The 13328-nt window shown below is 41.4% G+C and overlaps 1 protein-coding gene across 2 annotated transcripts; it reads left to right on the top strand.

Annotated features, from left to right (window-relative positions):
* Nucleotides 1–497: 497 nt before the first annotated feature.
* Nucleotides 498–13118, top strand: RB195_000658 (uncharacterized protein; the record flags this gene model as incomplete). Of its 2 annotated transcripts, none has more annotated exons than XM_064197123.1 (26): nucleotides 498–564; nucleotides 938–1110; nucleotides 1175–1342; nucleotides 1448–1609; nucleotides 1670–1814; nucleotides 1874–1961; nucleotides 2024–2102; nucleotides 3581–3673; nucleotides 3754–3907; nucleotides 3973–4112; nucleotides 5410–5533; nucleotides 5599–5680; nucleotides 7003–7156; nucleotides 7743–7900; nucleotides 7986–8138; nucleotides 8196–8282; nucleotides 8349–8511; nucleotides 8953–9105; nucleotides 9159–9308; nucleotides 9635–9747; nucleotides 10120–10320; nucleotides 10822–10885; nucleotides 11502–11603; nucleotides 11667–11822; nucleotides 12729–12899; nucleotides 12984–13118. In XM_064197123.1, 26 exons carry the CDS (start codon nucleotides 498–500, stop codon nucleotides 13116–13118), a joined length of 3435 nt encoding a protein of 1144 aa, XP_064053003.1. The 2 variants fall into 2 exon arrangements, with proteins under 2 accessions (XP_064053003.1, XP_064053004.1); XM_064197122.1 differs by having other exon boundaries at nucleotides 1175–1327.
* Between the last annotated feature and the right edge of the window lie 210 nt (nucleotides 13119–13328).

Genomic DNA, 13328 nt, shown 5'->3' on the forward strand with positions numbered 1-13328 from the left:
GTGTCCTTTAATTTTTTATTCCCTTTCTTTTCCAACATTCCATACAACAGCCATCTGCAAATATTTTTTCTTCTACTTAATTACTCTTATTTCTCTGCCAACCAGTAACTTTCCTAGATCATCCGTGATTACCATTACTATGTATATAAACAAATAAATAAACATGCATGCCCCAGAGATAGGATGTAGCAAGATACTTATAAGCTAAGGGCCAGCTCCTTAAGGGGAAACTTGTCAAGAAAAAAACTGAATTACTTAAAAAAAAACTCGAAACTACATATCAAAATTGAGAGTAACTGATTTTAAAGCACATTAAAACCGTTGAAAAAAAATTGAAAAGTAGTGTTTTCTTTTCCTCTTCTCTTTTTTCGTTCACTCGATGCTCATTTCTTCCTTCAAACTACACACGAGTCCTTTATTCCAAGCCCCTTGTCACTTTCAGATGTGTCCCATATTGGGCTTAAGAAACATCAGAGACTCATCGCAGATCAACTAAAATGGCCGAAACGGGGCTGGTTGAGGAAATTGAGCCATGTTTGAGGACGGAAACGGGCAAACCACCAGGTGAGTACGAATTTCTTGGTGGCTGTGTTGAACATTCTATCATTCAACGGCACTTTATGCTGTTCGAACAGATTTACAAAAAAAAACGCTAATAAGCGATCTTGAGAAGGATCCAATGTCATTTATCCAGTATTACTTAACCAACTAAATAAACGTGTTCAATTGATTCGTTTTTTGCGCGTAGGAAAGTAAATCTTTTACTCCTACGGATTTACCACCGTTGTGATCACTTGAAATTGACCTCACCTATATGATGTCAGCGAAATTAATTATGAGGGAACTCCCAGAAATGAATATTTTCGTAATTTTTTTTTTACTTAAGAGGTATCCTTAACATCCTTGGGATATTGGTTTTATTCCTGGAATCTTTCAGATTCGCTTATCTCTGGTTTATCGTCGATTTCACATCGAAAACCCGACTATGCACGACGATGCATCATCGTTCTGCTCATCCATGCTGTCTTCATTCTGGCTGTATTTTTGGCATTTCTCATTGGACATTGGTTATCGGAACAGAATGAGAATAACAACACGGCAGCGGATGAGGTAAAAAAGAGTCGCCTCCGGGAGTCTCGGTTCACTTACTACTATAGTTGCTTTCTTCTTTAAGTTAGTCTACTTCATAACATCTGCTCCGTCCTCTTCACCTACCACTACTAACCTACCGACTGATGAAGTCACTCTACTGACAACCATGAAAAAACCTGAGCTAACTACTCGCTTACAACTAACCTCGTTAACTCCTCGTGATCGTCTTATTCCGGTGCGTCTTAATACGGTAGTTTCAGAACTCGACATGTTTCTCAAATTTTTCCCAGCTCTATGAGGTCCCAAAGATGTCCCATTTCTTCCACTCTCTGATTTCATCTGTATACGAATTTAGCTCGAACCACAACGAAACTTTACTCTTATGGATGTTTCACCGCCAGCCTACGAATCCTACGAATTTATGGAGGAGCTGCATGCTACGCACGAGAAACGGAAACAGGACGTCCTCCTCGTTCCTGTTCCCACTCATACTCTTCCTCTTCATTACGATCTCAATGTAACGTAATTAAATTTGGAAATTTTCGAGAATTTTCAAGTGATGTCCATAAATTTCCAGTTAGATTTGACTCAGTTTGGACAAAGAGTGATTCGTGGTAGCTTAACGGTACATCTGGAATCATTTGGAAATTCCACAGACGATGAAATCCTTTTTCATGTTGGCACACGAGTGAACATTGAGAGGATACGATTGAGAAGAGAAGGTAAGCTGGGGCTAGAGCTGAGATAAAAAAAAAATTCTCAATTGAAAAAAGTAATGCAGGAAGAAGAGTGTATCCGAAAACCTTGAAGAGGGAAGATCAGAAGAAGTTGGCTCGTTTAGTGCTGAAAGAGCGATTGAAACGAGGACGGTAAGCTGTAAACGAACGGATTTTTCCTCATCACTTCCTCATTGTATCCTTGAAATTTTCAGATATTTACTCGAAATGGAGTACAATAGCACGATTTGCGATGAAGATGGTGGACTTCATTGTTATTATGAGATCGATTCGGTTGGTTTTTGTTAGAAGGTCGTTAATTGAGTTCCAGTGAGAATTAGTGGGAGCTGAATTGTGTTGCCAAGCGCCCGTAGAGGGCAAAAATGGACGGCCATATCGCAAAAATGGGATTTGTCAGTGAAAAACCAGGAAAGAAATGTAAAAACAAAATTTTTCTCCCTAAAAGGTTGGTGAATAAGAATAAAAAATTTGTCAGGTACAAATCTATAAGTAGCTCACAGAGAAGAAAAGAGTAGAGCTCTTCGTTGAGCTGCAGCTTCAATTTTTAATCACCACTGCCTTTCATCGATGGTCCTTAGCTTTTCGGTGGTCTTTTGGTTGATGTTAAGCAATCGGAAAATTAATGAATTATTCAACTACACCTCCCATTTGGGATAAGCGGTCTGATACCGTAAAACTCGACAAAAATGCGCAGCAGACGAGTCTAATATTGTTATTGTTGTGTTGTTGTGTTTGAGCTTGATTGTAAATCGTCACTGTATTACGATAGGGTTGACTTAAGACATTTTCTAAGTTTGTGGCTACTTGAAGGATGAAGTCAGCGGCAAAAATGACCTGGAAGCGTTCATCTCCGCTCACAGCATTTTCGTACCGCCTTCACTCCATTTGCATCCACAACAACATTATGCCTGTTTAAATAGGGATAGCCACCAACGTCAATGAAAAAATGGATTTTGCCTACTTTTCGACATCCAGTAGCGATCCGCAGGAAAAAAAATTGCGTAGTTGAGTCAAAACGACATGAAGTTTGGTGCAGTTACGTAAGCTCGCTCGAAGCAGTGGGGTAGAGCTTGGGACGGAGGTGGGACCATTCCGAACCGCAACGATCCCACACCACACTGCAGTTCGCGATGGTCCCACCTCGATCCTAATCGCTGTGCTGTACCGCACCGAGCTTCATGTCGTTTTGATCCGACTGTACACGATCGTTTTTTGTGCAAAATGATCTACTTAGCTGCACTCGAACGCGGCGCAGCGCGATGCGAGAAGTTACACACAACGGAACATTTTGTTTGATTTGCTGGGCGGCAAATGAATCGTAACTGACAACCGTGCACAAACCAACAAAACGGTATAACGCGGTTAATGTCGAGATGGGACCCGCGCTAGCACCATCATCGCTGCAGTTCGAGCGAGCATAGCGACGGAGCCACCTCGATTCGAACTGCTACACTTCGCATAGTCGTGCGATGTTAAAAGACCTGGACGAGTTAAAAGTTAGCGTTAGTTAGTTAGTCAAAAAAAGTAAAAAAAAAGTAAAATTAAAGTTAGCTGAAGTGTAGCTAATTTCAAATGAAATAAATAAAAAGGCAGTTTGTTCGGAGCATTTCTCTGCAGCGCTGCAGAACTTCTTACTTATATTTCAGATAATATTCTCTTTAGTAGCTTTTAGGTACAGCTATATTTTTGAGTCCTTTCTCGGGTCAGTTAAAGATTTTGATTTAAGTTTGATCTATCGCTTCCGTTTTAAGGCCAACAAATCAGTGGTGAGCTCATTTACGACAAAATTTGAACCGGCTCTTGCGAGGTCATTTCTTCCATGTTGGGATGATCCAGGAATTAAGGTATGATTTACGCGAAGAAAACTACATGCATGTTCACTGTCAATGTCATAGGGTTTCTTTGGAATTCACTTTTTTTTCAGGCTACCTTCAACATTTCTGTTCTTCATCATCCCAAGTATGTTGTGTTGTCAAATATGCCAAGGAGTGGGCAGAAACAAAAAAGTGATGATCTGATCACTACAACATTTCATGAAAGTCCTCCAATGTCCACCTATTTGCTTGCGTTCGCAATTGGTAATAAAAGGAGACATGCATTATTCAGGAGTTAGCCGGGAGTAATACGTCATGTATCCTTTCAGGAGAACTTGTGCCATTAGAAATGCGCACAGAGCGGAATCTACCGCTTGCTGTATGGACACATCCGGAGGATTTTCTATCCGCTCGTTTCGCCGCCAATTTCTCTCCGGTAATGTTCGATCGAGTGGAAGATGAACTAGAGGTAACAAAGGGAAATAAAAATTGTGAATAGGAAATACAACGCAAAAATGACGACAACAAAAATAAAAAGAGAACGATTGAATTCCACAATAATAGCTCTATTTTTTTCGTTATAAATTTAAAAATCTTGGATTGCGGACCTGAAAATGCTTGAAATTCCTAACATTTCACGTTTGCGGTGCTCTTATGAAGTGGACCCCTACCTATATCGAGAGGCGTTAACATTTTGGTCATTTCTTCTAGGGAACGAAACTCGAATGTGCCTTATCAAGCTTCTTGGTATTTTCTCGGACGGGCCAATAATCCAACGTTTATACATGTTTTGTAGAACAATTAACGCAACTGATAAATCAAAGACCAATTGTTTCTAAGAAAGTACGGTCCAGTGAAAAAAGGTGATCTTTATGCGTTCCACTATACCTACTGACGAATGTACAGCAGGCGTGTACGCAGTGAGACCTTCTGCTAATTTTGCCTTTGGGCTGAAACTAACTACTAGCTGCGTTGGTATGATGGCAGGATCGTGAATAACGGTAGGAAACTGCGCTGGTCTAAAGGCATCTCCCCACAAATCTGAGGTGGTACAGGAGTTCAGGTGACGTATTTGTACACTGGATCGTAGATTATGGAAAGGGTGCGATTCCGTCCATTTCTTCCTAATTGCCGTAAAAAACGGCCCGGAAGATGCGGCGCGTGCACAAGGCTGGCGCGCTCCAATCGAACTCATTGTAGAAAATAGTGCGCCAGAACGCCTGAACCCTGATCTTCCGGACTCTTTTTTACGGCAATTAGGAAGAAATAGACGGAACCACCCTTCTCTCCATAATCTACGACTCCGTATAGGCATAACCCACCGGAATCCTGCACCATCCCAGATTCGTGGAGTAATGCCTTTAAGGTGTTTGCTCCGCAGATCAAAATGTTTTGGCTAAGATATATGTACTTCCAAGACAGTGGAAATCGCAGAACAAGGCTGTTTCAATTATTTACTTCTTTCTTTTTTTTCCCAAAATTTCTCTCCAAAAAAACAGTAAATGAAGAAGTAAATTTCCTGCAGATCAATATTTTGCTAGCATTCATTTTAAATTTTACAAATCCTGATCCAAGTGGAGTAATGTATTTTGGCGAAAAAAGGACTGCTCCGTCTTGGTATGTGTTAGGCATCGCCATAATAAATAGAAAAAAGAAAATAAGGACAAGAAGCAATTCCCAAATATCTTGCTACTTTCCAGATGACAAATACATTCCAATGTGCTCTTCCTTTATTGTCCTTGCTTGAATTTCGATAACTTTTCTAGGTTCCCTATCCATTACCTAAAATGGACTTCGTCGCAGCACGCAGTTTTCCTGTTGGTGGCATGGAAAATTGGGGTCTTATCGTTTTTGACAAGCAATCATTGCTTCTGGATAGTTCACTCGAAGGTTTCTCATATAGAGAGAGTCACAAATCTCCCCATTAGATTAAAATCTCCAATCAATTCATTTAGATAGTCTCAACATGACCGTGGATCGTCTCTACCACGAATATCGTATCGAAAAGATTATCACTCATGAAGTTGCTCATCAATGGTGAGTTGTCGAACAACCCTCCAGTTACGGATCAACATAAAGAGGTGTGCAAAACTTAAGGATGAAATAGTTACGGTAACATAACATATGTATTAATAACTCCGTGGAAATGAATGAAAGTGCCCGAGTATGCCGCTAGAAGTCTTCCACAAAGCTGGACGTCACATCCCATGGGGTCACCGTGATTATAGCGCAACTACAGGCTACAGGCCCTACCACGAGAACTGCTTACCAACCCTGTGGAGAGCAGGGGAGCACACAGAACATGCTCTGCCATCAGCGAGGTCACACTTTCTATTAATGGCAGCTTATCATGAATCTGATGTGCTATGGATTTCTCATGGAAAGCTTCCATACGGGGTCGTAGATTGCGGAAAACCACATGGTTCCGCTCACCTCTCCGTGATCATCGTAAGAAACGGCATGGGAATCGCTTTATTTCCTACAAGGTGCGTTAGAACGCGCCTCTATATACACATTCCGTTCCCCTCAGCAGTCTATTCATAGGGTTGACTTTAATAGGCTGCTCAGCAGATCTTATTAATCCTCGGAGGCTCGCTCGTTGATGCGGCGCGTGCGCAAGGGTAACGCGTTGCAATGCAAGTCGTCGTAAGAAACGTTGGCATCCGGGGCATTTTTTACAGTGGCTACGCAGAGATGAACGGAACCATCTGGTTTTCCGCAATCTACGACCAGGCATAGAAGCTTTCCATGGGAAATCCATACCACTTCAGAATCGTGGTATGCTGACTTTAAGAACCATTTCCCGCCGTTTTAGGTGGAGTATATGTATAGAGGATGGAAAAAAGGGAGGGGGGGTGATTCCGTCCATTTTAATTGCCGTAAAAAGCCGGAAGATTGTTTGGCGCACCATTTTGTACATAAGGTTCGATTGGAGCGCGCCAGTTTGTGGGCGCCATCTTCCGGGCGTTTTTTAGGCAGTTAACAAAAAACTATTGACGTTGAATAACCTTCCTCTTCGTAGTCTCCCCTCCCGTATACAAAAACTCCACCTAAAATTTAAACCCCCAAATGCGTGGGATGATCCTTTAAACCATTTTCCGCCTTATTGCGTATTTCTTCCACGGTACCTAATCCGTTCGTGTAACTATTGTCGTGCAAAAATAAAAGTGCCATTTCTGTTCGCCTTATTGCGTATTTCTTTCAGTTACCTTCTGCATTATACTGTGGAAGTTCTTTCTATTCATTCTATTTCATCGAGCTATATAACTTGGCAATGACACGTGAAAGTTACTTTCGTCCTTAAGTGTTGCACACCAGTGGAAATACTGTTACTTTATCGACCTGAATTTCTAATTCAGGTTCGGCAACCTGGTCACCATGCGTGATTGGTCGGATTTGTGGTTGAATGAAGGATTTGCCACATACATGGTCTATGAACTCCTTAAACAGGAGCATCCGAAACTAACAGAGAACGAGTATCTAACTCGGCTGTGCCAACTGGTTAGAAAACAGGTATTTTTGCCGAACCATATCGATTTTTCCTGATTCCTTACCACCTAATCATAGCTTGTTTCATTTCTCATTTTTCCAACATGTCAAGAGATCGAGTGATGGAAGGGAGGCGAGTGAGAACAACACACCTTCGAATGCAGCACCGCTACAAACTTCTGTCTCAAAATCCGTCCCAAATCGTCGAAATCCTTGAGAGTGGGCAAAACTAAGCTTTGGAAATAACATTCGAAAGCAAACTAGTTGCAGATTTCAATAGAAATATGCAACTAGTTTGCTTTGGAATTGTTTAAAGAATTTGGTTCTGACAAATGTGATTGAATTATTTTGGGACAGGAATTCGTAGCGGTGTTGTAGGGTAAAGCCGAAAGAGTGGGGAAATGTGTGCCAAGCAGGGAAGGGGCGTTTGTTGCGGCGGATGCAGCGCGGCAGCCCAGCTGAACACATTCGATGTTGTCTGCTTTAAAAAATGAAAATTTTCTTAGCTAAAGAACTTTATAAAAAGTCAATAAGAAGAAAATACGGTGTGGTTTAATGCATGGTCATATAAATGTCCTCAGTTAAACTCCCATCCTGAAGTGTATTTCAGTCAACACTGGATCGTCCGGCGCTTGTTCGACCGCTTACCACTGAACTTGAAGTCGAGCAATCTTTTCATGGAACTCATCTCTACACAAAAGGATGCGTTATGGTCAACATGATCCGTGATTTAGTGTCCGAATTCGAATTTCGCGCCGGTGTTCGAAGGTACTGCTTAAAGGTTTTTGGCGGAAAGACGAAACGTTTTAGGTTCATCTGAACAAGACAAGGATCATTCCTAGTTTTTTTTCAGGTATCTCCGCAAAAACGCCTATCGATCAGTGTCCAGGCAAGAATTATGGGAGAGTATGCCTGCTTATGCTGATCATGGAGCAGAACAGCAACGACTCAGCGATGTGATGGAAGGATGGCTGGTGAACGAAGGGATACCTGAACTGACTTTCACGTACGTGGTTTTTCTGAACCGAAATCGATTTTTCTTCTGATACTCATTTATTTTCAGCCGCAATTACCTAAATGATATGATTACAATAACACAAAGACGCTGTGATGATCATTACCACAAAGCATTCCTCAAGGATGACAAGGAGTAAGTTCAAATATATTCAGCTCGATTTATTTCTACCATGAGAATCTAATTCTTCTTCCTCTGTAGAAAATCGGAAGGGAAACAAGGTGAGCGAATAAAAACTCGCACTCGACGCAACGACGACGAAGGGACCACACCGTTTAACGACTCTTTTTTCGATTATTTGCCTACAGATAACGTTGAACCAGTGAAGAAAAAACGGAAACACGGGCGGAGGAAAGCAAAAAAGGTTTGTGAAAGACGTGGATTAAGCTAGAAATAAATTGATAATAAGATATCCTAAAATACTATGAATGAATGATGAATAAACTGAGCTTTGTCGTCTATAGTAATAGAAGTCATGATCACCGTTCCAGTGATCATTTGTTCACTTCCGACGATCACGTTACACTAAGCTGTGGGACCCTATTTCGACTGCCGTAAGCGGTTGCAAAATACGCGACCTTGTACAGATATCTTAGCCGAAAAAATAAAAATAAAATAAATGGTAAAAAAATACACAAAATAAATTAAATTTTGAAGTACTGTAGTTTAGCAGACTTATATCCCTTGATGCTACCGCGATACCGTGCAATATAATTGTTCTTCCAGCCAGATTATATACCCCCGTAGATCAAAACTCGCAATGATCTTAAACCTACAACCATGTACAGAGGTTAACTAGTTTCAGCACAAACCAACAGTCACTCCTCCTTCGTCGAGCATATCCATAGATTCTCGCAGGGACGAGCTACGAAAACCACGTCACACCCCCAGGCCAAGTGATCTATGGAGCATCCCTTTCAGCTACACTTTTGGATCTGTGAAAAGCACCGAAGGGCAGGTGAATATTTCGGTCAGTCACTGTATTTCCCAGCAATTAATCCACGATCTTAGGTTGTGCGACAATTTTGGGTGAAGAATCGAAGTGTTTCTTTTGTGGACGTCGAGCTCTCACCCAGCCAAGCTGTGCTTGCAAATCCGAATTGGATTTATCCTTATAGGGTTAATTATGATATCACAAATTGGAAAATGATTGCAAGATTGGTAAGCTTCCATTTTTATTCTTTTGTTTACAATCCATTCTATTTCGAATTATGTGGAAATCCCTAGGAACAATCGTTTTCATAATGTGTCTACAGTTATTTTGAACCCGGAAAGGAGTCTCGATGCTGTAGCGCAGAAATTCCGCCACGTTTTCGTTACGTCTCTATGTCTTCCTCTTAAATCGGTTTTGAAAAAAAATGTTCAAAAAGATCTTTTCCATCCAATGACTTAAGCTTTGAGAAAAATCTGGCATTTTTTTTCAGCTATTCACCGTTAATATTCATTTTTTTTCCTCTTCCTTGCCTCTCTTACGATTCCTTCTTCAGTTACATCAAAACTACCTCGAATTCCCTGCCAGATCCCGTATACAAATTTTGGTTGACGCTGAGACCTTCCTAGCACATTCGGATCTCCCCGAGTTATTTATATACATCTTAGGGTAAGTTTACCGCGTACCGTAATACAATGTTGCCTTTTTTTAGATTTTAACTTTAAAGACTATATTCTCTCCTCATGATATTTTATTTGCCTTATTTCTTCCAAATTCCGCCACATAGCCGATGTAGATGACACCCGATGGGAATTTAGCCGTGTTCGATCAATACACATGTTTCTCCACCGAGTGAAGAGCCCCAGGGGGAAATTTAAAGATTGAAATAATCTCATGTGTTTTGTCTCCAAATCAGTATTGATTAGAAAAACTAATTTATTCCATCATTTTCTATTTCCTTTTATATTCTATTTCTGTTTCATTTTTCTTTCCTATTTATATTTACTACATCACTTTCTCTGAATTTTCCTCTTGTTCCAGGTACCTAGCGGATGAGACGGATTTGGGAGTATCGCTCATAGGCATGAACGCAATCCATAGACTTTTTGATTCATTCCGAGGTATAAACCTACCAGAGCTACAACTATACCTCGCACCTGCAATAGCACAGCTTGATCGGCTTCTAGACGATAGTCAATCAGATTCAGAGCTAGCCGCACTTTGGCTCATCGATCCCACTCGGTAAGAACTCCAGGAGTCAAATTAAAGGCAGCATACCACAGATCTGGGGTGGTACGGATTTCAGGTGGAGTATCCGTATACGGGGTCGTAGATTATGGAGAAGAGGTGTGGTTCCGCTCATCTCTCCCTGGATCACTGCAAACAGCCGGCCCCTGAATACTGTTTTGTACGATGCCTTCTATTGCAGCGCGCCACCCTTGCATGCGTAGCGTCCCTTACTGCCTATCGGGGCAGTCCGCATTGATTTTCGACGAATCGCAGGACGGAGGCGGCGCAAGGGGTGGAACGTTGCAATAGATGGCGTCGTACAAAACAGCATTCTGGAGGCGGCTGTTTGCAGTGATGCAGGGTGAAATCAACGGAACCACCCCCGTCTCCGTGATCTACGAGCCCGTATACGGATACTCCATCTGAAATCCGCACCACCTCAGATTCGTGGTATGCTGTCTTTAAGTTATAGTACCAGAAATAGGAACACCTTCTGTACTCTTCACGTTTCAGGTTATCAAAGCTCTACCATCTCCGATGTATGACGAATCTTCCTACTTGTGATCATCAGGCTCAGGTACGGTCACCTGTCCGTTCGCGCACCAAAACTGCGGCAGCTCAAATGCGGAAACACAGCTAGAGTTCACATGATTTTTTTAGATGAGAAAAGATAACCAGAAAACATGAAATTTTATTTATTGTCAGTAAATCGGCAATGTTTTTCTTCTCTCAGACTCTGAATTTGATCTCAACAGCCTCAACAGCAGATATTTCCGCTTTGAGAAATGTGTTGACTTTGTAATAGAAGACTATGAGTGAGATGTCAAGCATGTATCCCTCATTAACTAGTTGAATGATTTAAACGTTCACGGCTGATAGCTACGTACAACCATTTTTCAGTTTAAAAAAAAAGCACAAAAGTACACGAATACAACAGCGGTAGTGACTATTGTCCCAAAATCCGTCTCCGACTGATTAATCCGTCGCAAAAACCACAAACGATCCTGAATTGGAGACGGAGTCGAACGCGTACGCCCTAATATATGTAAAATCAACAGTAATCAAAGGAAACATAATGAGTATTCCATAGACGTTGTTGTATTGGTCACATTCTTAATCCACGAGACCTCGGATTTCACTAGTTAGTCCCTATTCAGTTCACTGCTAGCACTTTTCATCTGGTCGCATTTAAGGCGCAGCGTTGGATGTTGTTCCCAAACTCTTTGCACGATGACGTTCACAAACAAGTTACAGCTGTATGTCACTACTTCTTCACGCATAACGTCACACGAGAGGTAACCAGAGGATAATTATTATTCTTCCTTCTTATTCTTTTATTCTTATTTTCTTGTTTTCAGGAGTCGTTACTTGAAGCGCAGTTGAAGAGCCGTGGGACTTACTGGTCGACTGCAGTGCAACTGGCCGCATGTTCACATGCTGATCGCGTCATACGCCTAGCGGCCAAACAAATTGTTGCCACTAAAAACGCGGCCATCTTTGCTTCCACCCTACAGGTCAGCCATAGCAGTTCAGCAAAGCAGTCGTCAATTATTTGAAATAACGTTCACAACCTTATTAGAAAATTTTGAAATTGAATTTAATAAAAATTAAAATTAAGCTTGATTCGATGATTAATGCGTTTGAAGGCTACATACCACGAAATTGGGATGTAGATTTTGAGTATGAACGTGGCCACGCTCAATTTGTCCTGATCGTCCTGAAAAACGTGACGTGGGAAAGGGCGTTTCTGTACGAATTTTCCTACGATGCACCTTATAACGTGCCATTCCTGCACACGCGCAACGTCTGTGAGCGGACACTATAACCAGTGAGATTCCCCAGCGCTTTGTCCAAGTAAAATTAATGAATAGGCTACTCAAAGAAACGACGCGTATACAGAGCTGCCGTAACAAGGTGTCTCGTAGGAAACTCCGTACAGAAAAGCCATTTCCCACGACGTTTTTTGGGACGATTAGGGGAAATTGAGCATACCCAACCCATATACTCGTAATCTATAACTCTAACATTATCTTTTTGTGCAGAGACCCCAAAACCGTCGTCATTTTCGTGGTATGCTGCTTTCAACTGTTGCGTCTACCATCGGGACAAGGTAGAAAGAGAGTGGGAAGAAAAGAGTTTACGTCAAGAAGGAAACGAGTGAAGTCTGCACTCATCTCCTTGAACGGATTCATTGTGGACTATTCCCCTTCAAAAGTTTAATTTTAAGACTAAGATTTAAGAGAGATTTTTAATCCAATTTGTGCTTCCCTCAAACCTGCCTCAAGTTTACCGCAGGTCTAGTCTGTTTATTCAAAGCCTGTTTTGAGACCATTTGGAACAGTCATTTTTCTGTTCTGCGGTGTTCTATAAAGCATCCATGTTAAAAGTGAAAAAGCCAAACGTCACTTCGGAAATTTTAGTCCGATTTCTCCTTGCACTATAATGCGAAATTCCGTAAAGCACTGTGGAATCAAATCGGAAAAATGACAACAGCGGAGAGACGCTTATTATTCTCTGTGGATGAGATCAAACCGCAACCTGCATCGAGAATCATTCTTCATTCCATTAGATCGCTTGATGAGCTCAACCAGGTATGTGATATCCACCGATTTGTCCACAATCTCATGAACCAGAAAGAGCATGTTGTTGAATTTTTTTTTTAAATTTTCCTTTAGGTCCGTTCACTTGTAACCGATTGGGGACCTAAAATGTCCAAACATTTGGAGTATATCGAACGACATCTACGATGGAAAATGCACGTCTCCCGAACGTCCCTCAAGGAGTTCTTCTCCAACCACGCTACTATATAGTGTTAAGCTACTTCAGGAGCAATTATCATTCTTGTTGTGGTTCACGCATCAGTTTACCTCTCTTACCACTGTGAACGGGTTTTCTTCCTTTGTACGGTAAATGCTGACGCTGCCCTCCCCATCAGCATTACCAAACTTATCATTGCTATCTGTTCCTCATTGATCTCCTTATCACTCTTACATACCAAAGCATTTTTTCTGGATGCATGG

Source organism: Necator americanus, chromosome IV (genome assembly GCF_031761385.1).
Source record: "Necator americanus strain Aroian chromosome IV, whole genome shotgun sequence".
NCBI lineage: Eukaryota > Metazoa > Nematoda > Chromadorea > Rhabditida > Ancylostomatidae > Necator > Necator americanus.